Source organism: Manis pentadactyla, chromosome 4, assembly GCF_030020395.1.
Source record: "Manis pentadactyla isolate mManPen7 chromosome 4, mManPen7.hap1, whole genome shotgun sequence".
Lineage (NCBI taxonomy): Eukaryota > Metazoa > Chordata > Mammalia > Pholidota > Manidae > Manis > Manis pentadactyla.
The window spans coordinates 11,598,682-11,625,532 of NC_080022.1; the positions used below are offsets into that span (position 1 = coordinate 11,598,682).

Here is a 26,851-nt window from a genome sequence, read left to right on the forward strand (position 1 = left end):
TCAGTTTGAACCATCTGCAACTTTATTCCAGAGCAGAAATAAGTCATTTCCTAACAATAAATATAAAAAAAATAATAATAAATTAAGGTTCAAAAAAATACCTAAGAAAAACAAAATCATTTAACACTGACAGAGTAATGAATATTGTCTAAAGGGACAAAGGACCGGATGGACAGGTCCCCAGCCTGGGAATGTCTGACACAGGCCATCGTCTGCCCTCTGCCCTGGCCAGGCCCCCTGCCACATACACATTCTCTCCACAAAGTACAAAATATATATTTAAAAAACCTCAACACAACCAAGCATCCTGCAAGGGCCCCGGGAAAGCAAGAGTTTAGCCTGTTGGGGCTGAGGACAGGGCCTGGGGGGCTGAGGAAGGCACTAGAAGGACGGGAGCAGCTTTGGTCTCACCCGGCTGAGTTTGCTGTCTGCCCTCTTCTTGTGAGCAGGTGAGGCTGGAGGTACCCTGTTCTTGTGTCCACAGGCTAACCTCCCCCACCTCTCGAGACGGCAAAGGGGAGGTCAGTCTGGAAATGTCCCGCATGTATCCAAGGCCTTGGCGGGGCGCCTGCCCCAGGGGATGCTGGGAACATGGCAGTGCCTGCTAAGTGCTTGCCTTCATGGGCAAAGACGTCCCCATCCCAGGGTCCCCGATCATCTCCTCAGTTCAGGCCAAGGTGTCATCCAAGACAGCCCTCCCCCACCAGAGGTCTCAGGGTGGCATCAGTACAGAACAACTGGAAATAAATAAGGTCCCTGGCGGCACAGTGTAGAGTTGATAGGGCAGCCACTCTGTCTTCAAGTATTCCTGGCTGAGCGGGCTCGAGGCCTGTCTGGGCTCAGATGGGGATCCCCACTGTGTTCACCTGGTCCTTGAGTCCCAGCAGGCTGTAGGCGATGCGCTTCTGGTGGCCAGGCAACCGCACCCCGATCTTCTTGATATCACTGTGGGCGGGAGGGAGAGAGTTAGGGGCTGGCTGGGAGGACTGGGCAGCGTGGGAGGGAGACAGAGGTGGGGAGAAGAGGGAGGGGGGAGGGGGCCCTGGGCCCTGGGGGGCGTGAGCTCGTGAGGCAGAGGATCCACATCGTGAAAGCTTGCTGACATCGACGGACTTGGGCACATGACAGAAGGCCGGATTCTGTAAGGAGCCTCTCTAAAAAAGTCAAATCTGCACGATTTTCTTTTTAGTTTTCACCCCCTCCCTTTTGCAGATTAGAAAACTGAGGCTCAGAGAGGTGAAGTGGCTTGCCCAAAGCCACACAGCTGGGAGGTAGAAGAGCTGGGAATCAAAGCCGCTGGGAACAGATGTCCCCCATCCCCTACATGAACGGTAGAAGAACCTATTTCACCAGCTCAGGGGAGATGCGTGGGAGGCAGGCTGATGTCCCCAGCTAAGGCTCTGCCGCCGCCGCGTGCATGGAGGCCAGGGACCCTCTAAGGATGTTGCTCAAAGCTCTCTGCCCGAGGTCTCTTCCCGGCTGCCAACTGATTTTCCAGCACTCCTTCCAAGTTCTCGCTGCTCATAACTGGGAAGGACTCAGAAATCCTTGCTGAGGGACCCTCAAGTGTTTGAAGTCCTGCTGGTCTCTAATGGGAGGGGCCTGTAGGTCACCAGATCCAGTAACTAGGTCACCTTGAGGCAGGTGTTTTTCCTTTAGGAACCTCAATTTCCCCCTGTAAAATGGGATAATAGTATCTACCTGGTGGGTGGGAGACCCCAGAAATTGGTGGCAGAGGGGGATGGTGGCTCTGGTACCAGAAGGCGTGCTCAGAAGCCCACAGCCCTCCCCCATGCCCCCTTCCATACCCCTCCATCCCCTTGTAAAACTATGCTCCCAGGAGCCCTGGAGCAGGACATTTATTGCTCATTCTGGGAGTTTTCTCCTCCACCATCCTCACCCACCAGCCCAAACCCAAGAAAACACCCAGATTTTTATGGGCCATCTCTTGGCTGTAAATGGAGCTAATTATATGGTGCAAGCTCCTATTTGCAATTCTGGAAACACGACTTTCCCACAGGCTCTGGGAACCCTAGGAGAAGTCCTAAGCAGGGAAGGGCAGACCTAGGTACGGAGGGTGGCTCAGGGACCCCTAGGAGGTGGCTGGCTGTTCCCACTGCAGCAGGAAGCCTGCGAGTCGGACATCTAGGAGAACTTCCTAACCTGCTGTAAGTGCCATTTCTAACCTATCAGGTGGGGGTGTTGAAAAAGAAGCACTTTGCCCCACACCTGTAGGTTTCAAAATGTGGCTCCCAGATAAGCATTCGGAAAGCAGAGAAGGAGATTCTTTCTGAAAAAGCAGGACCCTGGGCTTAACTCCAGACCCACTGACCTTGAAGTTCTGAAGGTGGGGCAAGAGTCTGCATTGTATCAGGTCCCAAGGACACTGATGTATGGTTCAAGACCCCGTGGGTTATGCGAGCTATAGGAGGGCAGTGGTTGAGACCTAGTCCCCTGGGCTCACCCCCTGACACCTGCCCTCTCCCAAGAAGCAGGACAGGCCTGGTACACAAGTCCTCAAGGAGTGTCACCGTGTGAACGAATGAACGTCTTAGTGGACACTGACGTTGTCCAGTCCACTGCCCAGGCTGCCTTGGGCCCCTCTTCTGGACCAGTGTAGTTAATCTGACAGGAGGCCCATGCAGGAGGCAAAAGCCCTGGGCAGGGAGGCAGGAGACCCCTTCTAGTCCTGTCCTCCATCAAAGCTTCAGGCAGGTCCTGTCTTGTCTTTGGACCTCAGTTTCTTTACATGTAAAATGGGAAGTTTTGATTAGATTAGGGTAGATCTGTCCGCAGCCCCATTCTTTTTTTTGACACAAAGTGCCCCCCCCTCCACTCCCTGCCTCATTTCCTGACCACAGACACACACAGGTGAGGGTCACAGACCAGCCGGTGCCTGCGGCCTACCGCCGACCAGCGTGTTGTTCCTGCCTCTGCCACTGTTTCCTCCAGGACAGTCACTCCCGTCAACTCCAATCAGAGGGGCAGGGAGGCACATGAGTGAGGCTGCCTTTTTCCTGAGCGCTTGCAGGGACAGCCCCAGCCCAGGGAAATTCAAAGGCCACACCTCTCCAGTGAGCACCTACTGTGTGCTGAGAGCAGGCAATGAGAGCTCCCGGAGTCTCACACTGTGATCACTCATTCTCTTGGCCAAGTTCCATCGGCCAAGCCTGTGCCGGGACCACAAGACACATCAGTCAGCCTGTGTCCCCAACGTGCCCTCACAAGATGCTGAATGTGGTAGCCTTGGACACCGAACTGGGCCTTTTTTGGGCTGGGCATTTTTCTAGGGTGCAACATCTACAGCTTTCATTAGCACCTCAAAAGACATTTAGAACCATGAGTCTAGCTGGAAACTCAAGTGACTCCAAAATAACATGAATGCTCAAGCTACGAAAAGGTGGCCGCTCTGGGACCACAGGAGAAAGAACAGTCAGCCCCTTGGGAGGGGGCCAAGGAAGAAGGGGGGCCTGGGCGGGGGGACCATGGTGGGGTAGGACACTGAAGCCTAAATCCTGACCCCATGGGAAAGGGCCGAATTCTGAGACCAGCTCAAAGCCTCCCACTGGGATCCACAGCATGTGTAGACATGGCCTTGAAGGTGAAAAAGTGCTTTGAGATCCCCATTCATTTCATTTATTTGAAATAAAGGAGGAGGTGGTGGTGAGTCATGCAGGCCCCAGCTCTGAGCACCAACGGGCTGGTGGGAGGAGGGAGCGTGGAATGACTTCCTGCCTTTATCCAGGCCTTTTCCAAACATGCTGCACATGCACACACACAGCCTCCATCGACCCAAGGCAGCCCCATCTCTGTTCGTGGGAAAGGAATTGGCCGAGGAGCACCCCGGGCTATTTCGGGAAGCTTCTAAGAACATGTGTTTCCTGTAAGTACTTCTCGCCCTCAGCTCCGCTCACCCAGAAGAGAAGCTGTGCTGTAATGGGAGCCCCTGGAGAGGAGCAAAGGGGGCTGTGCCAGGCTCCCAGGGAAGAGGAGGGGGCACAGGAACACTGGCATTTGCTCACGGTTACCAGCAGAAAGCAAGGAAGTGGAGGAAAAGAGGAGAGTGACATGGACTAAGCCCCTCGTGTAGACCAGGCGTGTCATTGGTACCGGATCCATGCAGCCCCCCAAAATGGGAAAATGAAAAGACTCAAAGACAGAACCTAATTTGACCAAGGTCACCCGCTAGAAGTGGGAAATGTGGGACCTGAACACAGGTGTGACTGCAGAGCCCAAGCTTGGGACCCTGTAGCTGGTTGACAACAAAAGGTATCCTGGGGCCCCTCTCTTCTCTTCTGCTCCGTGCCTCCCTCTGGTCACCCTGTCCCTGCCTGACTCTCTTTCCTGGCTGTCCCCTGGGACGGGCCATAGATGGTCTCAGAGACCTTGACCTGTGGGTCAAAAGCACAGCTGAGCAGTTTTCAGAGTCCCTGGAGGATGTTCCCACAAGGGCCCCAATCCCGAAACTTCTGTGACCCAGGACCACAGGGGGCTCAGTTGAGCCCCCATGTGATTCCCACCTCCTCCCAGACCCAGCACCCATTCCTGTCATGACCTTGGACCCTGTACAAGCTGGGCTGTTGGGACCGCACACTATTTTTGGAGGCACAAAAGGCTAAGAGGATGATGTCTTCCCCTTCCCGGGGTGGGAAGAGGTCTCCATGCCGAGGCCTTGCCGGGAAAGGTCCCTGATGCTGGAGCTGGGAAGGAGAGGGGAGCCCCCAGAGGGCAGCCTGACCCAAGGCTGGGGCAAGGGGGGGCCGGCGCTTCTTGCCAGGCTGGACCACAGGGCGGAGAGTCAACCATGTGGGGGAGGGAGCCCAAGAGGGGTTGGCTCGGGGGCCCATTTCCTGGGCATCAGCAGGAAGTTCAAGGACTCTGCCCATTTCCTCTTGGCATCCTGGATAGGAATGCTACCCGCAACTGGCTGTGTAACCTCCCAGACTCAGTTTCCCCACTTGTTAAAAGGGGATAGCGATGAAGGAGAGCCTTTCTTTTTCCACAGGCTACAAACTGTGAACTGAAGTGGCCATGTAACCTCTCTGAACCTCAGTTCCCCACTAATGAATGACCTCTGTGGTCCCTGAGCTCTAGACCCTGACTAGCCAGGGCTTGACTCCTCCTCTGCCGCTAGTGGCCATGGGACCCTGGGCAAGTCACGGCACTTCTCTGCTCCTGTCCTGCGGGAGTACTGACAGGACCCACCTGCCAAGCTATCACGAGGGCTGATTCAAAGTGCTTGAGCACAGAGCTGGCACAGGGTCAGCCCTCCATAAATGCTACTGTTATCGTTACAATCACTATTGTTTTCCCACTCTGGAGAAGAGATGCAGGAAGAGAAGGGGGCCAAGAGTGAGCACCCAGAAGTGCTGGCTGCTGGCCCGGTTCTGCCCTTCCTGCAAAACCTCTCTCCCCAGAAGAGAAAGAAAGAGAAAAGAAGAGCGTGCCGGGAAGATGGACAGGAGCGGAGTTAGCTTTGGGAGGTGGGAGTAGAACAGGGGGGCCAGACTCACTCGTTGGTCATCTGCACCACTTTCTCGATGGCAGTGTAGCCAGCCGTCAGGAAATGCTCCGTGTACTGCTGCATCTTGATGGACTCGAGCCACTCAGACACTGTGCGGAAGGGCACCCCTTCCGAGCCGCTGGTACTAGGCAACCGAATGGACACTCTGCAACAGGAACCACCACCCGCAGATGAGGGGCCGCGGCAGCCAGCCCACCCTGGGCCCCGAGCCTGCTGCTCCCTAACCCGGGCAATTCACCCCACTGCCCGGTGCTTCAGTTCCTTATCTGGGCAAAGGGGAAGCCAAATCAGGTAGGGTCTGGGGAGCTAGCCTGGCATGTCCGGAGTGTTTATAGCTACTACTGGTCCCTCTACTCCTACTGACAATCCCACCACCACTAACCACAAAATAACAAAATGTTAAGAGAGAAATTCCGGTTCCTAGGGTAACACTCCCAGCCTGGACACTTGCCAGTACATAGATGCTTTACTGCTCTGTTTCCTTATCTACAAAAGGGGGATAATCGCAGGACCCAACTCATGGGTCGTTTAAATGAGTGAACACATGCTAAGTGCTGAGCACAGTGCCTGGCACATTACCGTACCTGTCATTTGCTTCTATTAACCATACCTGAGCCATCCCCTGAGCAGTCTAAGTAAAGCCCATGTGTAACTCCCGAGCCCCCGGCCCACTACCCCTGGCTGGCCACCAAACTGGAGTGGCTCAGGGGTAAAACTGGGGGCCACTGTGGACAAAGTGCACAGAACTTACCTGGGGTCAAAGTCAGCCAAGGTCTTGAGGGAGTCGGGAGCTCGGATGAGCTTGTCGAGGATGCTGACGATGTCCGTGAACTTGGGGCGGCGGGTGCGTTCCTGCTGCCAGCACTGCATCATGAGCTGGTAGATGGCAGAGGGGCAGTCCATGGGCGTGGGCAGCCGGAAGCCCTCGTTGATGGCTTTCATCACCTGGGGAGGCAAGATGAGCAGGGGTGTCTCCACAGCCCCCAAACCCATGTAGGCGCCCTGGAGAGCCCCTGTACATGGATGTGGGCAGCGGAGGGAAGAGGAGCCCCCGACTACTTGTTTCTTTGTCCTTTTATTGACTGTTAAGCAGGGACTGGGTCTGGAACCCAGCACACGGCCTGGCACATAGTAAGCCTTCAATAAACATGCTGAATAAACAAATGAATGACTGTATGAGATGAAGATTAGTCCCCAAAACTCTCCTCTGCCTAGCCCCGGGGGTTTGGGAATAAGTGTCTTAACTTCAGGTCAGGACAAGGCTAGGCAGGGCTGGACAGGGCTGGACAGGGCAAGGGGCCTACCTCGTGGTTCGACAGCTCCCAGTAGGGCCGCTCGCCATATGTCATCACTTCCCACATGACAATGCCATAGCTCCACACATCGCTGGCTGAGGTGAACTTGCGGTAGGAAATGGCCTCCGGGGCTGTCCATCGGATGGGGATCTTGCCACCCTGCAGGGGACCCAGGCTCAGTCACTACTGTCCCACTCTGGCCAATCCCAGGAACGCCACAGCCAGGCCAGATATGACAGTCAGAACCCCTCTCCAGGCTCCCTAGAGGTGTTCTTGCCTCCTGAGGTCCACGGCCCAGGTGTGCAGGTGAGGGGACCCCAGATCCAGGTGAAGCCTGCTTCACCCTCAAGCCCTCCATGTCCAGGAGTGACAGCCACCCTAGCACTTACACTGGTGGTGTAGGTGGCCTCGGGGTCGTCCTCCAGCACGCGGGACAGGCCGAAGTCAGACACCTTGCAGACCAGGTTGCTGTTGACGAGGATGTTGCGGGCGGCCAGGTCACGGTGGACATAGTTCATGTTGGCCAGGTACTTCATGCCAGCTGCTATGCCCCGCAGCATGCCCACGAGCTGCAGCACGCTGAATTCGCCATCCTTCTCCTGCCAGGACACAGGCCTTCAGCCCACCAGGGCACCCCCAAGCACACCAGCCACAGATCCCTGCCCACTGCAGCCCACATCCTTACCCGGAGGAATTTGTCCAGGGCCCCGTTCTCCATGTATTCAGTGATGATCATCATGGGCTTGTCTGCAGGCAGGGGCACAGGTGTAAGGGGATGTAGAGAGGCAGCACAGGTGTGTTGGGGGGAGATGGGCACAGCTATGGAAGAGGCCCTGTTTGGTGGCCCTCCTGGGCAGCCCCTCTCCATCCTGCATTGCGGGTCAGGCCACTGAGGGTCTCCCACCCCCACCTGTGGTACCAAGCCTCACATTTGGAGATGACACCCTCTAGGCGGATGATATTGTGGTGACTGAACTGGCCCATGATGCTCGCCTCGCTGAGGAAGTCCACCCTCTGCTTCTCTGTGTAGCCAGCTTTCAGTGTCTTGATGGCCACGGGCACCTCTTTCTTCCCCGATGCCTTCAGGGTCCCCTTGTATACCTCCCCAAACTCTCCTGCAGGCAGGCAAGGTGGAAAGAGCACCCCAATCAGCCCTGGCATCGGGTGCTCCCAACCTGTACCAGGACTCTGGGCAGGTGTGCCAACCTCACCTGCTCCGATCACCTTCTGCCTCGTGACACAGGATGGATGGATCTCGGTGGTGAACTTGAGCACAGCCTGGTTGGGGTCCTCATATGTGTGAGGGTCCACATATGTCTTCAGGGGCTTCAGTTGTTCTGCAAAGAAAAAGGAGGGGTGGGATCATGGACAGTTTGGGGAGGGGTTCCTCAGGATGAGGAGAAGGCAACCCGACTGGGGACTTCAGGAGACACAGACCAGCCTGTGGGGCATGGGACGTCTGGCTTAGCCCCTTTGAGATGCCCAAGAAAGCCCTGGGTCCCACCCCCAGAACCCTGGGGGTGCCCTGGCCGTCTGCATCTCCACCACAGAGTGAGGGAGGCCTGTGGGGCTGGGGGCCGGGCAAGGATGGGGGCTGCAACTCACCTGACTTGGAGAAGTAAACGTCTTCTGAGGACTGGCGGGCTCGCATGTTCTTCCTCCTGAGAGAAGCCCACAGGGAACCAAACACACAGGAGGTCAGTGACCTGCTCCGGCCAGGGAGCCTCTGGCCCTGGGTGGGGGCTCGATGTACTCCACACTCTGCTCGGGTGGGCAGAGGGCGAGGCAGAGAGGAAATGAGCCAACAGGGCTCGCTCCTGGGGATCTATGCCCCATAATGGCCCCTTAAGTGGCCATAATGAGGGCTTTCCTCATTAGAAGTCCCCAGAGGAAGCATGAACACACCGTTACTAACATGAGCAAAGATAATGACCACCTGGCCTGAGCCCTGAGGCGGGCCAGGTGCTGTGCTGAGCCCTCCCAGCTCGCTGCATCCTCACTCCCTGGGAGGCAGGTTTCGATTACTGTCAGCCCCACTTCCCACAAGGGAAACTGAGGTTCCCACCCCAACATGTCCCACCTCAGCCGTGGGGAGCCCAGTGGGAGGCTCGGACAAACCTGCGGTGGATGAAGAGGCCGATTCCTGCCAGCACCAGGAGCAAGAGAACGCCAACGACCACCCCACCAATCACTGCCATGTTGCCAGATCCTTCCGTGGCTGTGAGGAAGACCAGCTGGTGACCAGGGAGCCCCCACACTCCCAACCCGGGCCATACCACCCAAGGCACTTGTGGGCCCCAAGACATATGCTTGGTGCTTTTACTTGTGATGGTTCACGAGGGTTATTTGCTCCCGTTTCACAGGCGGTAAATAAGAGGCCTTCCCTAAGGAACACAGTAGGTAACTCTCCCAGGGGTGCAGGACTCTTTCCATGATGCAGGATTTGAACTGAGTCTGCCTCCGCGGGACCCAGGGCCTCCCCTCTCTCAACACTGCCCTGAACGCATGCCCTTAGGCCCTCTCCTCCAGCCCTCGGTTCTGCCCCCTCCCCAGGCTTGGGCTGACTCACGCAGGGCTGTCCCAGGCCCTGGCTGACTGGTAGGGGGGCATTTCTAAGCTCTTTCATCTATTTCCTCCTCCAAGGATGTCCTAACTGCTCTGTTTCAGGGCACTGGCCTGGCCCACGCCCTGGCCCTGGACTCACATAGCGTCTGGAACTCGTGCACCTTGCTGCCGGCACCCTGGCCCTCTTGCGTCAGCGCCTGCACCTGGACCAGGTAGGTGGTGTCTGGAGTCAGGTCTTCCAGGGTCACGGAGAAACCCTCAGTGCGGCGCACATTGTAGCTGTTGGAGTCCCCCTGTGGGTGGCCAGTGGGTGGCCAATGAGGGCAGGGCAGGAGCAGCAGCTTCGCCCGCCAGAGACCACCTCCAGGCTTGCAAGGTAGCTCACCTATGTTAGCAAACTCTATGCTACTTTCACAAAGGAGGAAACCGAGGCTCAAAGGAATGAAGTGATTTGCTCAAGGTCATAGCCAACAAATGCATGACCCAGGACTCAAACCCGGGTCTGTCTCTTTCCCCTAGCCCCAGCTATCTCTTCTGGAGATTTCAGAACACTCCCACAAATCTCTGCTATGCCGGCCAGGGAGAGATGACTCTCAGGAGGACTCTAGACCTCAGTTTCCCCATCTGCAGAATGGAGCGTCTTCAGATGGCTGTGTCCTGCAGCAAGTATCTACGTGACCAGTCCTCTGCTTGCAGCCCCGCTGGGACTAGCCCTGGCCCTTGGTGAGTTACCTTCTTACGGTAGGTGACCTCATACTTCCACACACGGCTCTGCTGCGGCAGGGGGATGCTCCAGGAGACACTCAGCGAGGTGGTGCTGCGGCCCTCCAGCTTCACCTTGGGGGGCTCTGGGCAGGACAGCAGGGGGTTGGGAGTGAGGAGCCGCCTAGGGGTGAGGGGCAAGTGCACCCAGACCCAGTCCCACCCACAGCCCAGGATCTTCAGATCCCAGCCTGGGATTCTGAGCTTCTAGCTCCAGAGCACAGAGCCCCAGGCCTCGGGCCCACCCCAGGTTGGCACAGCTGAGGTGCCTTGTGAGTATTTATAAGTGGATATCTAAAAAAATAAAATAGCCAACTCTTGCTAAATCCTCTCTATGCTGTAAGAGCCGATATATAATAATTTGTTAAATTCTCTCAAAAGTCCTATTATTACCTCCATTATATATAAAGAAACAGGCCCCAGAGATCACAGAGCTCAGAAGTAGCTCCAGGGACTGCTTTTAACTGCTCGCGGCTGCCTCTCCCCAGACACAGCTGAGCCCTGGATTGCGGTCCTCCTGAAGCCCCACCAGGTGGGCCCCAAAGGCACAGCCACCAGCACGGGGCCCTCACCTGTTTGGTTGATGCTGACGCTGGCAGTGCGGAAGTTGCGGCTGGCCACCAGGTCCGAGACACCGTTGCGGGCCTCGACGGCAAAGGTGTAGTTCATGTGGGGCTCCAGGTCACTGACTATCACGCTGGTGCGGGTCAGGGCATGCGGTGGCTCGGAGTAGTGCACGGTGGCCTCGCAGGGCCCGCACTCGCCTGACTCGGGCCAGCACTGCTCACAGGTGACACTGTAGATGATGTCCTTGCGGCCCCCGCTGTCCTGGGGGGGTGTCCAGCGCAGCTCCACTTTGGCACCCATGCCCACAGCCGTGAGGTAGTGCGGGGCAGAGGGCGGGCCTGCACAGGGGGCAGAGGTTAGAGCTGGACCCAGGCAGCCCTGGACATGTCAACCGCTAGCGCACCCTCAGTCACCCTCCCCAACCCACTTCAAGACTCACGAGTGCAGGGCATGGACAGCAGGTCTTGTGTTGCCCGGAAGTAGCCTTCGGCACACTCACAGTGGGGGGCCCCCTCGGGGGACGGCAGGGTGTGTGCAGGGCACTCCAGACAGGGGCTCTCAGAAGCCTCAGACTTGAAGAATCCAGGCGAGCAGGCTGGTGGGCAGAAGAACGAACATCAGTTTAACCCATTCACACCCTAGGCGACTTTTCTGGCTCCTTGCTGTGGGACCCCAGGCAAATTACTCCAAGGGCTTGTTTTCTCATTGGTAAAATGTCTTCTGATGAGAAAATGCATGGCCAGCACCTAGCTCCCACTGGCACCCAGGAGGTGCTTTACCCGCAGGCTCCAAGCCTTTGCATCATACCCTGCTGGCACCACACCTCTGATCCTAGCATTCAAGGCCCACATCTCACCTAAGAATCTGATCTCACACCTGGCTCAGCATTGCACAGAGCATGCTGCCCACCTGCCTTATCTCCTTGGATCGGTGAAGACCAGCCTGACGGGTCCCCACTTGGCCTTTGGGCTGCCCAGGGCAGTAAACGCATCTTTTTCACCATTTGTGTTTGTTGACTGACTATCATCACCACCTTGATTGATAGGCCAAGCACACCAGTTGAGGATGGCAGCCCTGCAGGTGCTCCCCTGATTCCAGCGCCTGTGTGCCTTCCTATCCAGAGCTGGCTGACCAGGAAACGGGAAAGGCAGGCCCCCAGCATTTTCTCTGGATCTGCCTGCAGGACCGAGTCATTTCCGCCACTCACAAGGGCAGGCAGCCAGGAAGCAGCTCTTCCTCCCACCACGGCAGGTCCTGTCCTGGCTAGTCCAGCAAGGGGCTCAGGCACCTGACTCCGGAGGCTTCTTCCTCCCACCGCCCTATCCTGCCCCTGCCCCAAGCCCCTTCTGGCCTCACAGGCAGGAAGCTGCCCAGACACAGGGCCCACTGTGCAGGGCTGACCGGGGCTTGGGCAGCTCCTGAAGTGGCCAGCGTGGGGTGAGGTCACACTAGGAATCTCTTTATAGCCGTACAGTTACCTCCTCTCACGCCAGTTTATTCTGTGGAGAGGCTCCTGAGACACCTCCAGCCTTAGGGCCACATTCAAACACACAGTGACCCACCACTCTCTGCCCAGCCTTGTGCTATGGCCCCTGAAATGAGAGAAAGCTTGAACTCAGGGAGCAGAACCACATGACAATGTCTCCTACAAACGGGTGGGCAATGGGCTAAGGGGGTGGGGCCATAGGAGTCATAGGGGTTTCTTTCAGCTGGCGCTTAGAGACTGAGCAGGAGATCGGCAGGGCACAAATATTGGGAGAAGGGGTTGGGGGTGAGAAAAAGCAAGACTAACCCCAAAAGTATGAACACGAAATAAGACTTAAAAGTCTCCAGGAAGCAGATTGAGAAAGGCCTTTAATGCCAGGCCAAGGAGCCGGGACTTCATCCTGCAGCAGTTTGAGAGCCACTGAAGGCTTGATATAGAGAATAATAGTACAGTCAAATCTATACTGTCAGGAAAAATTCTTGGACAAAGTCTCCCTCCTTGTCCGGTACCCTGTGTAAGCAGCATGGTTGGTGGGGTGGGGCTGGGAGTCAGGGGACAGGACTTAAAGGACACCCAGCTCTGTAAGGTCTTGGACAGTGACTTCTGTTAATGACTCTGCTTGCAGAGGAGCCCAGTGGCTACCGCAGCAGCCTCTCTCATGCCCCGCCTCTCTGCCCTGCCACCTCAGCAGCTCAGCACAGGCCCTGAAGGAGCGTGGGCAAGCGCCGTAGGGAAGGGGGCCTGTCCGGGACAGAGGGCGCCTGGGACCCGACAGCTGTTCTGTGCAGCTCCTAGCGCCCCAGTTAAAAACGGTGACCACTGAGTAAGCACCTACTGTGTGCAGCTCCTGGGCCAAGCCCTTGACATTCGTTTAGTCCCCACCATAAACCTGTTACATGTGGACACTGCTGTCAGTCATTCCACTTTGGAGCAGAGGTAATTGATGCTCAGAGGCAAAACAACTCGTCCAAGATCAACATGCTCCTAAGACACAAAACCAGAACCTGAACCCAGGATGTCCAACTCTGAGCCCCTCTCCTTCCCAAGAGCATCTCAGTTTGCAGCAAAGACAAATGAACTTTCATTCTGCAACAAGCCTGAAGACAGAGGAGAGGACATCTGACCAGTTCAACAGCCAGAAAATCCCAAGACAATTTTCAGAGCAGCTGGAGGTGTACGCGTGGCACGGCCTAACCTAGGGCTTCTCAAACCGGGCCCATTTATGTCCAAGGAGGAGGAAAGAGTGGACTTGAACCCGGGGGGGTTGGTTGGGGCAGTCCAAGTGGCCTCCTTCAAGTTCCACAGTCTTTCAAATCTTCTACCTATGTATTTTGCCTTATTCCTTGTAACTGTTATTCCGTAACTTATTCCTCAAAAATGTATTTTGCCTTATTCCTCATAATTGTATCTGTTACAATACAGTACAAAATAGCTCTCCTCCACCCCTCAAATCTCCAAGTAAAAATGAGACTCCAGAAAGCTGGGCATGTTTTTCCTGGGATTCCAATTCCCCCAAATGTCCTGACTTGTCCGCTGAGGGGCCTACAACGTGGGGAAGCGCTGGCTCCACGTGGTCCAGGCCCGGTGGAGCTGGGCTGCTCAGGGGCCCCGAGAACCACCATCACCCCTGCCCAGCCCAGGCCCTTGGGCCACGGAGGGGACCACATGCCCCCACAGCTTGGGCTTGGTTCAGCTGCAGGTCTCGCCACCTGCAAGCCCCACAGTGCCCCTCCTCCCCACCACGTGGTTGCTCCCCAGCCCCGGAGCCCTATGCCAAGGGGAGGAAGTGAGGGAAGAGTTGGGCTCCATTCTTTGGCCCCAGAGCCCGGGGGTGGCCCGCCTGCTGCCGGCAGGAAAGAGGGAATTTGGAGAGATTTCCGCTGCGGATGTGCCAGATAATACAGTGGCGAGGCAGCATCAACAGGGCATGTGCTTGCCTGACGGGAATGCGCTGCCCCCTCCTCCAACCACAGAAGAGCACGGGATCATCCCTGGGCCCCACCAGAGAATGCCAGGGCTCAGGGGCCCCAGAGGTCATATGTAGGACACCAGCATGCCCCAGTGTCTTCTTGACCTTGCCTGCTTGGATTTCCTGGCATTCTGGGCAGGCAAGTGGGGACAGGGGTCACAAACTGGGTGTTCAGACACATTCACACATACCCACATAGACAAAAAACCCACTATCCCATAGCTAACCAGCAAACTCCTACACATCCTTCAATACTCAGCTGGAGCTCTTCTACACGGACTTCTCAGACTGTCCAATTTGTGGCCCTCTCTGTCCCATTAGGGCATCTATTACTCAATCTTATGTTTACCAAGTAGAAACTGAGCACTTCCTACCTGTCTGGCACAATGCTGGGTGCTGGGATACGACAGTGAGATAGATAACACTGTTTCTGCTCCAGGGGAAGTCACAGCTAGGCTTCTGGACTCTGCTGAAATTACTTCTACACATATTGGGATCCTCTATGTGCCTGGCAGCTCCTGGAGAGGACTGGAGACTGACTTATCTGCATCCCACAGCCCAGCACAGGGTCTGGCACACAGTAGATGCTCAGTTATTGTTCGCTGACTAGACAGATGAATGAATGAATGAATGTGTGAGTGAATGCCAAACCCTACAATGTGCACATTAAACACACGCTCTAGGGCCACAGAAGTGAGCAGTGTTTCAGTGCCCAGGAGACCCTGTGGGGATGGAGCACCAGGACGCCCACCTGTCTGGCACAAGAGCTTGGCTCTGGCACACCTGTGGAAGAGCTTCTCTGGCCCCGGTCGCCTGGCAAGCCTGGGCCACTCTGAGCAGGAGACGGGGACATGACGGCTGCACCCAGAGCTGCACCCTGGTTTTTCCAGTTCCCGATGCCCGCCCTTCAGATGGCAGCATGGGATGACTTAGGGACATACACCCTCTGAAGTGATGCAAATCCAGCCCTTGGCAGAGCTCCACCCCCTGGGCCCAACCACCTCCTAGGCTGGCGGTGGTGAGGTCAAAGGGTCAAGAGGTCACAGTGGAAACTTGCTTGAGGCCAGTCACCTCCAGAGCCATGCCCAGCTGGTGACCACACGCACTGCCTGGCCTAAGGCTGCGTGTGGACTTTGTCTCATGCCCGGACAGGCAGCAAGCTGCCACCCACAAGTTAGTGGCCCTGCGCTTGAGGGGAACTGATAACTCCAGGCCCTGGGGTCTCCTCCTCCCATTAGGCACGGTCACTCTCACAGATACGGCCCAATTGCTGCCAGCACCTTACCCCTTTCACACACACCCTGGGGAATTATCTTTGGGTACTTTCCTCCACCAAGCCCAGGGAAGCGCCGCTCCCCTCACCCCCAGCCTCGCCTCTGGCTGTCTTCCTACCACCAGCCTTTTATCTTGTTTGCTTTCCCTCACCTCCTTCCTTCCGTTCTGGGGAACCACTTACCTCTGGTGAGGGAGGGAGGGAGGGGCTAGAGGGGCTGCCAGCACCCCCAGCAAGAGCTGAGGGCGGGGCGGGCAGGGCAGAGAGGTGGGAGGCCACCACCCACAGTTCCCAGCCCTGCTGGCTGAGGAAACTCCACAGAAATGAGGCCCAGTAGCTCTCCTAGGGGAGGGCACAAGCCCAAGAGTCAGTAGCTCACAGAGGCCCCAGCGCAGCGATCAGCCATGTCCCGACAAAGCAGGCCTCCTGCCAGTGGCCCCAGCCATAGCCCAGGGCCACCCTGCCTAAGGGCCACCTTAACCTGAGCCATCCCCTGCCGCCCCTTCAGCTATGGACCCTGGGCTAGGCCTGGGCCACTCAGGATGCCAGCTCTAGGACCCCACCCAGTCAACAGCTCTCCAGAGCAACCCAAGTTCTCAGACTGAGCCACAGCAGAAAGTCACAGGAGGTAGACTGATCACTGGTCAGCAAGGGTCCAACCCACTCATTTTAAAGACAGGGAGAATGTGGCCCAGCGGGGACTCGCCCAGGTCACACAGCTTGTGGGTAGGACACATGCCAGGGCCACCTGGGGACAGCTCTTTCGCTCATTGTTTTCTCTCTCAGGGCCTCAGTTTCCTCATCTGTAACATGGGAATAGAATCCTTGGTTCCTGGTGAACACTGAAGGAACCCTCACTTATGAAATGTTCAGCATGATGCCTGGAGTGGGGTGTCCCTGTGAACTGGGGCACAGAGAGGGGATGTGCCCAAGAGGCTGGACCTCTCGAGGGAGTAGGAGCCTCCAAAGAGGGTATTCCCTACTCCCACTGCGTCCCCCTCCAGCTCTGGCCTCCCAGCTGCTGGGCGAATCTCTGGCCAAGCCGCTGGCCACCTGCTCACCTGGCCAGCAATCTGCACGGTCAAGGCGCCAGCCGGGGCCCCGCCGGCTCAGCTGCCGATGCCAGCACAGGAAGTGGAGACAAACAGGGAGACAAAGCCGCCCCTGGGGAGAGGACGGTCAGCCTGAGTGACTCCACTGTCCCCCAGGCACAGCCGGGGGCAGGGCGGGGGAGTGAAGCTGGCTCATTCCTGACATAGCTCATGAGAGATCTCTGGGCAGTGTGCCCACCTGTCCACACACAGCACCTGGGAGGTGCCTTCCTTCCGTTGTCCTTTTAACTCTTTCCTGAGCTCCAAGCTTTCTGGGGAAAGAACCTTGAAGAGAAACGAACTCTGGGAATACCCTGGACCAGGTGCTGGGTGACCTCAGGGTACCCACACCTCCTCTCTGGGCTCAGCTGGTCACCAGTAGATGCCCCAATAAAAGAATCTGGTCAATGGCCCTGTGGAGGGTCAAGCAGGGAGCGTGGACCGTGAACCTCCCTCCATTTCTCCCTCAGTGTGCTCAGAGAGGGCTCCCAAGAACCCCACCTCCCAAACCAGGACCCAGTATCCTGGGGCTGCACAGAGGGCCATCCCAGAGCTAGGAGCTGAGTCAGGGATTCCAAAGGAACTGGTCATTTCCCACCCCATTTCCTGACCCATCCTCCAGCCTGGATGCTGCTAAATTGCCTGGATTCAAATCTTGATGCAACCACATTTCAGCTGTGTGACTCCAGGCGAGTCTCTTTACCTCTCTGAGTCTCAAGTTTCCTGTCTGTTAAATGCAACAGTTAATAGCCCCTGCCAGAAGATTCTCCAAGAGCGGTCAGGCAAAGCTCTTGGCTAGATAACGCCCTGTGCTTGGAGAGCACTTGCCCACGGAGTTAATGCTATTATCTCCCTTGGCATCGTTGTCAGGAGCTGCTGGGAAAAGACTGGAGAGATAGAGAAGCCAATCTGGGGGTGTCCAGCCACGCAGCGGGCCCCTAAATCATAGGAAGGGAATTTTGGTAGAGGGATCCCACGGAAAGAAAACCAGGGCAACAGGTGGCTGGCAGTTGAGAGGGTCCCACCAGTGAAGTCAAAGATTTTGCTCCTGGAAGCCAGTCTTCCCTAGGGCGGGGACTGCTCAGCTCTTCATAAACAAAGCTTTCTAGAACCCTGACCCCTCACCTCTGGGGCAGGAAGGCTGCCCCCTTCCTAGAGAGATGCCCCTCAACTCCAACCGTCCACATCCACTTATCTCTGCAAGGCCTGAATCACCAGCCTGTGGAAAGTTTTCATCTGCTCCTAACCCCCCACCCCTGCATTCTTGTGTGAGGATGTCATGTGGGAGGAGCCTACTGGGCTGCTTGAGGGGGGCCCCCCCAACCCCGCAGTCATTGTCTGAAACTGGGAATGTGCACTCAAGGTCACCTAAAGCAGGGGCCGCCTTGGGGAGGGGACTCACTCAGCAGAGAGGAGCTAGGAAGACAACCAGCTGGCAGAAGGGCTGGGGCAGAGACTACACCACAGGCTTATGGCCAGAAAGGCTCTTGGGGAACTTCTCATCTAGGGCTTTACAGACTGTGTTAAGCAAGGTTCTGAGCATTTGTTTTAGGAGGTAGGTGAGTCCCATCAGAAAGGGCTTCAGGTTCCTCCTACGCTTCAACTCACTTCAGGATCCGTGGCTAAAAACCAAGCATGAAGTCTGATGATGTAGTTGGACTCATTTTATTGACAGGAAACCTGAGCTCAGAGATGAAGAGAGATGTACCTAGTCACTCAGTGGGTATGTGCAACTTCAGGGACTCAACCCCTGATTTCTCAACATCCTGCTTACCTCAGCAAAGAAGCTCCCAGAGAGAGGGAACAGTTGAGCTGGCCTTCCAAAAGGTGGCCTGCATTCCACAAATGCCCTGCCCCACAGCCATTTCTAGAAAAAGTCACCCATTGAGAAAAATCCATGTTGCTGTAGAGATTTCCGCTGTCACAAGCCCTGGCCATGCCAGCCACAGCCTCCCAATGTGCGCCTGCTAATGCCAAGCCTCAATCCCAGAGAGAGTCTGATTTAATGGGCCCCCTCTCTGGGCTTGACTGTCATCAGCAGAAGCTCCAGTGAGACAATCTGGGTCTATGGCACTGGGGAGTGTCAGGTGGGGAAGGCGGACCCTGTACCTCCCTTCCGCCTTTTCCCTCAATGCAGGCATTTTTCAAAAGTTCCCCAGGTGAAGACAGGAATCAATGCATGAATTCCCTAGCTTTCCCAGCCATCTACAAGGGCTCTGAAGGACTCTGCTCAAAGCATGTCAAGTGACAGAGCCTTAGTTGCTGACAGCAATCATCTATGCTCTTTTGCACACTTTATCAGCTTTTTCCCTTCTCAGTCTCACATTCCCTATTCTCTCATTTTTGCTTCCTGAAATCACCTACCAAGTAAACATCACATACCCCAAAAAAAAAAAAAATTCCCCGTGTGATTGTCATATGCAGCCAGGGGACGTGAATTCAGTCACCTCCATGTACAAAAAAGCCTGAGACTAAGAGAGGTTAAATGACTTGCCTACAATCACACAGTGAGTTGAGACGGAACTGGACCCTGGGATTGTACCACGTGTCCACAGTACTGGTATATAGTAGATACTCAAGATGTACTTGTGGGATGAATCAAAAATAACAATTAGACCTAAAAGTACCGGTATCAGACACTGACCTAAGTACTTTATGAGTACTGAGTCATTTGATTTTCATAACAGCCCTACAAAAGGGTTACTATGTTCATCTCCATTTTACAGATGAGGAAACCCAGGCACAGAGAGGTTAACAAACTGGCTTAAAGTCACAGAGCTCAACGTGGAGCTGGGATTTGAACATAGTCATTCTTGTTCTAGAGTCCTTATGTGCAACCTCCCTACTATACAATTTCTCAATTCATTCATTCTCAATGAATGACTGAATCCAGTCATAAATCAAGAAACTGAAGTCCAGGAAGGGCCTGCGATTTCTACTGGAAGCCATTGTCCTTCAAAGCAGAGATGAGCTTACCAGATCCCATAGTCTCAGAGTAGAGATTAGAGTCCAGGAACACAGCCTCCCCCCAGGGACCCCCTTACCCTGCCACCCCTGCACCATCACTCACCATGGCAGGCGTCCTCCACCTTCTCATACCCTGCCTGGCACAGGCACTGGCCAATGGGCACCAGCCACTCGCCGTCCACCGCACAGTGCATGCGGGGCTCTTCACCACCAGGCGGCACCACGGCATGGTCCACACAGGTGCCAGCCACAGTGGCTAGAGAGGGTGCATCGGAGCCCGCAATGGTCTCGGGGAAGCGGGCCAGGCCCTGCAGCAGCTCAGGACACTTCTTATAATAGACACGGACAGAGAGCAGCGCCACACAGGCACCAATATCCTGGAAAGCCAGGTAGAAGCCCTTGCGGCTGAGCGGCCCCACAGAGCGCTCCTCCACGTTCAGCTTCACGTGGCGTGCCTCAAAGTCGCTGCTGACTGTGATCTCATCCGGTGCAATGGTGTCGATCTTGGTGAACTGGCGCTTCTGGAAGTTGGTACCGTAGTCCACGTCCGATTCTGCATAGTAGAGGTTGAAGGTCTCTTTGCAGGAACTGGCGCCACCTGGGAAGCTGTTACAGTCACGCACGGTGAACTTGAGCTCGATGAAGATGCGCTCTGCCTCCCCACGGTACACCCAGTTGGTACGGAGCCAGTTGTCCTGGTCGCCGGCCACCACGTTGCACACAGAATACATGTAGATGGGCATGTCATCCATAATGTTCTGCATCAAGTCCCACTGCATGGGAGGTGGACAGGTTAGTAAGGGCAGGTGCTCTCAGGGAAACTGAGGCCCAGAGGCAATGTCCAGGTGGCAGAGCTGGGCACCAGAGAGGTATTTACAGTTCTTGCTATCCTCATTCTACAAGGAAGGAAACTGAGGCCCCCACGAGGCACTTAAAGTCACCTTCAAAAGCTAGAAGTCGCTGAGCCAGGACTTGTCCCCATTGTCTCTGACCCCAGCGTCAGGGTGCCAAATCTCTATATTAGACTGTGAGCTGGAGGTGGAGTCTGGGGCCTCCGTGTGACCCCAGATGGAGCACGTATGCTCTCTGAGCCTCAAAGCCTGCATCTATACAATGCAGACAAGATCTACTTCACAGAATTGCTGTGAGGATAAATGACAGAATGTCTGCAGAATGCTGACCACATTGCCTGGCATGGGTGAGATAAAGCAGCTGTCACACAGGCAGCTGATGCCATTATTGTTATTGTTATTATTATTATTATTATTATTATTATTCACTGTATGTTCATATGTTGAGACATGTGTGAGTCAGGAAGGGGTTAAACAATGGATAGCCCCCATCATTTAGATGTTGGCTTTGGGACATATCAGCACATATTATTCCCTCCTCAGAACATAGTTCAGCCTTTTCCAGGAAGACTTCCCAGGTTGGGCCAAGACTGGGCCAAGTGCCCCTCTGTCTCCCACAGTCTCCATGTCCCCTTCATCATAGCACCCAGCACCTATGTGGTGATATTTACATCTAGCTCTCTCTACATTCTGAGCTCCTGGGTATAAAGACTACATCTAATTCATTTCTGTATCCCCAGGGCCCATTTGGAAAGGAGTAGGTGCTCAGAAAAGTATAGAGGGGCTGAGGAAAGAGGCCTGGGCTGCACTGATATTGGCCAAGGCCTCAGATGCCCTTGAGCCTCCACTTTCCACTCTGTATAATGACAGGATTGGATGAGGTGGTCTGTGTTCTCTCCCAGCTGGACATTCCAGGACCCTGGAAGTCCGCTAGAGCCGTCCGAGGTGTCCTCGGATCTAAGGTGACCAGGGACAAGCACCTGACTCATGCAGATCTGGCCAGCAGTAGAAACTGTCCCAAGTAGCCCCCTGAAGATACAGTTCTCCCCAGCTCAGGGCCCCAGGACAAACTCAGCGAGGGCCCATTGCAGAGGGGGAACCTGAGGCCCAGAGCACAGCAGTATCTCCCCCAGGATCACAAAGGAGTCACACACAAAGCTGGGGAAAGGACCCCAGCATCCTGCCCACCAGTCCTGGTCAGCAGGGCAGGGCAGAGGGGAGGAAACGGGTGGGATCCAGCAAAACATACTCAGCCTCTAGCAGGAAGAGGAAGCAACAGCTAGGGGAGCAGAGACAGGGGTCCAGCAGGAAGGAACTGAATCTGGTATTCAGGGCTATGAGGACCTGGGGGTCAGTGTTCCCCGTCTCTCCCTCACCTCCCACCTACTGGGCTAGGACCTTGAGGACAGAGGGAGCCTTTAACCACTTCCCTCCCAAAAGGCAGATGGAGGGAACCACAGGTGGTCTCTGCCCATCAGCCCTCCAGGCCATGCAAGGGTCCCTGCTCCTCTAGGGCCTCCAGCTGTCTCCCCAGCAATTTCTAGCTCTCAGGTCCCTTCCCTACCTTCCAAGCCCCAGCCTGCCCAGCCTGGGATGGCTGACTCTGAGCCTGAGCTTGAACCCTTGCTGAGCTCTTTGATCTGGGCCAGCCCCACCCTCCCGGGTCTCAGGCTCCCCATGCCCACGCACCCATCCTGCTCTGAAGGCTTACCCCTTTGCCATATGGGTGTGTGAGCCAGCCGAGTTCCCCTTTAGCTGCGGCAAAGTCCAAGAGCACGACTGGAAGAGACAGGAAAGGGGGCTGGTGAGCTGGGGCTGTCTCCATGGGTCAGGCCGTGGTGGAAAGAGCGGGAGTCCCCCAGGAACCCCCAAGAGGCCTCGACAGCTTCCGCAGCCTACAGAGCGAGACCCTACTACACAGGGTCGCCATATCCAAGAGACCTTTTCAACAAATAGGGAAACACAGGCCCAGAGAAGGGAGAGAAGCCAGCCCAAAGCCAGGCAGCAGGTTGAGTGAGGACCGGGCCTCCTGTCTCCTAGGCCATGGCTCTAGCCACACCACCCCCGTCGGGCAGCCCCCAGCTGGGCAGAGCAGGCCAGAGCTCAGCCCAGCCGGGGGACAGCAGCTGGGCAGAGAGCTGGGGAGGGCAAAGCTGTTAAGTGACACCATATCGCCGTCTGCTTCCCAGAATAAGACTTCTTAGCAGCACTTCACATCTGGGCCTTGGGGGCACCCTTGTCCGCTCCTACCACATGCCCTCCCAGCACAAAACACCCCCAACCCCACCTAAGCCACACAGCACACAGATGTACACACATGTCTCATGGCCTCCAAGAAGATAGGCCTGTGAACAGGTGGGAACAGCTCCAGGGATGGGAGGGGGGTGACAGGGTAGGGGTGGGAGTGTGGGAGTATCTAGGAAAGGATCTTCCCACCACAAAAGCCACAGATCAGGCAGGATAAAGCCCTGACCCATAGGGGCCCCTCATAGGGGCCTCTAGAAGGGGCCCCATCCCACTGCCCTCTCCTTCATATCCTCATATCCTGGCCACTGCCCTGCCAGGGGTGCAGGGGATGGTGGATGGAAACCCTGAGAGGGAACTTCCAGTCCCAGAGGGACCAGGTGCCAGGACTATGCTGTGCCCTGAGAGGCATCTGGAGCCTAGGGGAGGGACAAACTGCCAGGGGCTTTCCTAGCCCTAGCCCTGCCCTTGGGCAGCTCCCATCAGTGCCCCCACACCCTGGCTCTCTGCCAGGCTCGGCAGCCGCAGCCAGGACCTCAGACCCCAGGTACTGCCTCTCCATTCCAAGGAAAGTCCAGGTACCTGCCAACAGGTGACACCCTCCCTGGAGGGCAAGGAGATTGGGGACGCTCAGGCATGGAGCCTATGTAAGGTCGAAGAGTAAAGCCCTAAGGTGGAGGGGGAAGGGCCCACATTCACACTCTGGACCCTGGAGCCTGAGGAATGGGGCCTCGAGAAGCAGCATTCCTTAAAGCCAGCACCTGGAGGGGGGACTCTAGGGAGGAACTCTCCAGGCGGGGGGCGGAGAACTGGCCAGATCTGGAGATGCAGGAGGGTCGAGGGGCCTGAGAGGAGTTTTAGAAATTAGGAATCCTTTCCTGAGGTTAGACTGCCTGCCCTGCCAGGCCCGAGGCTCCCAGGCAGGGTGTGAGGCCTGGCCAGGACGGCTGACCAGGGCCAAATCTCTCTAGGAAGGTCCTGCAGCCCAGACAGAGAAGAGGAAATCTGATGTGGCACCTGCACCAAGGCTGTGGGGATAGGGGAGGTGGGTAGGGGCCAGGATTTGTTCAGACATGCCCAGGGCCCAGCCTTGGAAAACTCACTAACCCAACTAGCACATGGAATGTTCCGGCTACACAGGAAGGAATCCAGGTTCCTGGCTCCAGCTGGGTGGGTGAGGGGGAAAGAGTGAGCGCTCACCCCTAGTCCTGGGCATCTGCACACACACAGAGAGGCGGGAAGATGCAGGCTTGTGCCTCTGAGGGAGGGGGGCATGGTTCCCACGTGCTGAAGGGTTAACCTGGCATGGAGGGACCCTCACCACCCCTGCCAGAGCACGCTCCCCTTCTAGCCCATGGCCTGGCTCTAGAAATATCACTGGGCTCAATCTGAGAAGAAAAGGAGGCTTCACACAGAATGGAGCCACCCCTGGGGGCTTCCAGCCCCTCCCAGGAAATTCCCCAGAAGCCATCCCCAGGAACAGGAGCCCAGCCCCGGTCCCCACTGCCCTGTAGTGAGGAGTGCAGCTCCCTCTCTGAGCCCTTCAAGGCACAGGAGCTGCTGCTTCGCTGGAAGAGGGGGTGACCTGGGAGCCCCTCAGCTGCCCCCAAAGGCTTCACTGAGAGGTCTGGGCTAGGCAGGGCTCATTCAGGAGCCCCTGGTCCCCCACCCCACCCCGGAGGAAAACTCTTTCTCTGCCTTCAGTTCCATCATAAATGCCATCCTTATAGGTCCTACTGCCTTACACCTCTGCTCAAATGCAGTGTTATTGCCCCCCCTGCGGTGCCACCTCCCTGATCCTTGCAGTCCTCTTTAACCAAGATCAGCTAATTCCTAAAGAGAGGGGGAAGGCAGGAGACTCTGGGGTGAAACATGACGAAAAAGGGAAGGGGACAGAGATCAAACTGGACTCTTACAGAATCAGGAGCCAAGGACCTTCCGGGCTTCCGGGGCACTCTCTGGCCCTCTTCCCATCAGCCGTCTTAAGTCAGCAACCCCTGCACCCCTGCCCAGCTAGTCTCAGCTTCTCAGGAAAATTTACCATGAAACCACAATGCAAGGGGCCCTGGGCTCTGGCAGCCCAAGAAGCCAGATGCTCGGATCTGACCCTCTCTGTGCAGAGCGCCCTGTCTGGCAGGCCCTTGGGCCTCTCTCAGTTTCCCCTGCTGTAAATGGAGGCTAGAAATTCAGTGTTGAGAATCTAACAGGTTCCATCTGCTCTCCAACTGCAGCCTGGCTCTCTACCCACAGGGAGGGCGCAGCAGCCTGGGTTAAGGGTGGAAGGGGCATGTGTGTCCTTCTCTCTGCCCCCACCCGCCCACCCCCAGGCAGAGCCACCTCATCCAGACTTAAAAAAACGGACAAACCAGCAGCTGTCAGCTGGGCCACCACCTCCCGCACCATAGGCACACCTCCCAAGGAGGTCCTTCACAGGGACTCTTAGAGCCTCACCAAAACTGTTCCCCTATCCCAGGCCTCTCAGATACACACCCTTTCCCTGCCCCATCCCACAGTGGGGGGGGCGGGCGGAGGCGGTCATCTAGGCTAGGGAGGGCTCCCTGTGGGGCCCAAGGACAAGGCGGCTCTGGGCTTCCAAGGTGGCGGATGAGGCTGTAGCACCACAACCGCCCAGCACTGTCAGTCCTGACTAACCCCCCTACCCCCGCTGGGCAGCCTTGCAGAAAGGCCTACGACTCCAGCTGTCTCTCCCCTTCTCTTCAACCACAGTCCTCCAGGCAGGCGGAGAACCAAATGCTGGTGGCGGGGGGAGGGGAGGTTTGGGGGTCGCCGAAATCCGTTCCACCCATTCCTCCTTAAAGTGGGACCAGGAGCCCTGAGCCAGGGACTGGGACACCACGCCGCCACCACCAACCCCTACCTCCACCCCCAAGAGCTCCCCCTCTGGCCTCTTTTCCTCCCCGCTTGTAATAACTAAACCTCCAACCCCAGTTTGGGAGGCGGAAAAAGAAGGCAAGGCTCAAGGAAACTTCGCACCCGGCCAGGGTTTCCTCCGCGCTTCCCCTCGGTGGAGCCTGCGGAAGCCTCGCTTTCCCCGGGAGGACGGGGAAAGCTTGTTCTCACCGCTGGAAACTGAAGCCGGCCTCACCTGGGTGGGCAGGGAGGTCCTCGGCCGAGGGCGGGGGTCCCGTCCCCTCTGCGACCCTAGCTGAGCGGCAACGCCCCCATCCACACTGTCATCCCGCCCGGGGCGAAGTCTGCGGCCCCTCGCCCAGCGCGGCTCAGGGAGCGCTGGGGCGGGGTGGGTGATTCAGGCCCCCACCCCCGGGGCCCGGACTGTGGTGGCCCTGGGGTGACGGCTCCGCACCTCGGGAGCCGCGCCCCCACCTGCCGCATTGCCCCGTCCTGAGTCACCCCTTGCTCACAACTCCTGGCTTTGGGACTTCCTGTCCGCACTCGCGGCCGCGAACCTGACCCCGAGCCTGGGAGCGAGGGCTGGCAAGGAGGGAAGGCAGTGGGGGCAGATTCGCCCGAAACTCCCTCCACGCCCTCCTCCGGGGCTGGAGGCAAAAGGGGGCGTGGAGAAAATCTCAGGGAGCAGGGGCTTCGGCGGGGGGGGGGCGCCCGCTGGCCGAAAAGCCCCCTCCCCAAAGTGAGGGGCCTCCACAGAAACACCTTCTCCGCAAAATCGGATCAAGCGGGTTAGTAAACTCGGGTCATCAAGAGGCTGGGGCCACGGAAAAGCCCCAGACACACGGTTCTCCAAGGGACCCCGCGTCCCGCCGGGACGCGTTCCCGAAGCCGCCGCCAGAGGTGCAGCCGCGTGGTCGGCGCCGCATCCTCTTCCCCGTGGCCTTGGAGCCCCGGGCGCCCGGGCAGCAACCCCTTAGTCCCCGCAGCCCCTATAACCTTGGGCGGGGGTCCCAGACTCGTCGCGCTCGCAGCCCGCTCGCCCTCCCGACCCCAGCACGCCTGGACCGGGTGGCGCCAGGTCAGCTCCCCAAGTTGCGCGGGTCGAGGCGCGCCAGGCTCCGGGAGGCGCGGGGGTCCGAGGTCGGGCCCGGGCTGCGTGGGCCCCGGGCGGCCGCGGCGCGCACACTCACCTTCCTTACCCTGCGCCGCGGCCGCGGTCAGCACGCAGCCCCACAGCAGGGCGAGGCAGGCTCGGGGCGCCAGACGCTCCATGCCGCGCTCCCCACTCTCGGCCCGATCCTCTGCGCCCGGCTTCCTCTCGCCCGCACGCCGGCCCTGCTGTCCGGCTCCCGCCGCTGCCCGGGCGCAACTTTACCCCTCCAGCCC

General features: G+C 57.1%; 1 protein-coding gene across 3 annotated transcripts; it reads right to left on the reverse strand.

Moving 5' to 3' along the window:
• EPHA2 (EPH receptor A2) lies at positions 1–26,851 on the reverse strand. Of its 3 annotated transcripts, none has more exons than XM_057499772.1 (17): positions 26,656–26,851; positions 22,062–22,129; positions 19,603–20,272; positions 11,153–11,308; positions 10,719–11,051; positions 10,117–10,232; positions 9,524–9,677; positions 8,938–9,037; positions 8,425–8,480; positions 8,031–8,153; positions 7,749–7,934; positions 7,505–7,566; positions 7,209–7,418; positions 6,829–6,978; positions 6,276–6,469; positions 5,514–5,669; positions 1–945 (listed from the first exon to the last, which is right to left on the reverse strand). In XM_057499772.1, the coding sequence occupies exons 1-17, from the start codon at positions 26,735–26,737 to the stop codon at positions 840–842; spliced, it is 2,922 nt and encodes a 973-aa protein (XP_057355755.1). In that variant the 5' UTR covers positions 26,738–26,851; the 3' UTR covers positions 1–839. The 3 variants fall into 3 exon arrangements, with proteins under 3 accessions (XP_057355755.1, XP_036770254.2, XP_036770256.2); XM_036914359.2 differs by having other exon boundaries at positions 8,031–8,156; XM_036914361.2 differs by lacking the exon at positions 22,062–22,129 and having other exon boundaries at positions 8,031–8,156; positions 26,656–26,789.

What these genes read in the sequence shown, in the direction of transcription:
- EPHA2 (XM_036914359.2), bottom strand. Translation starts at nt 26,737, where the DNA reads ATGGAGCGTCTGGCGCCCCGAGCCTGCCTCGCCCTGCTGTGGGGCTGC. An exon ending in GCAGAAGGTGATCGGAGCAG is followed by an intron (nt 7,935 to 8,030) that starts GTGAGGTTGGCA and finishes GCCTGCCTGCAG; the next exon opens with GAGAGTTTGGGGAGGTATAC. An exon ending in AGAGGGTGTCATCTCCAAAT is followed by an intron (nt 7,567 to 7,748) that starts GTGAGGCTTGGT and finishes CCCTGCCTGCAG; the next exon opens with ACAAGCCCATGATGATCATC.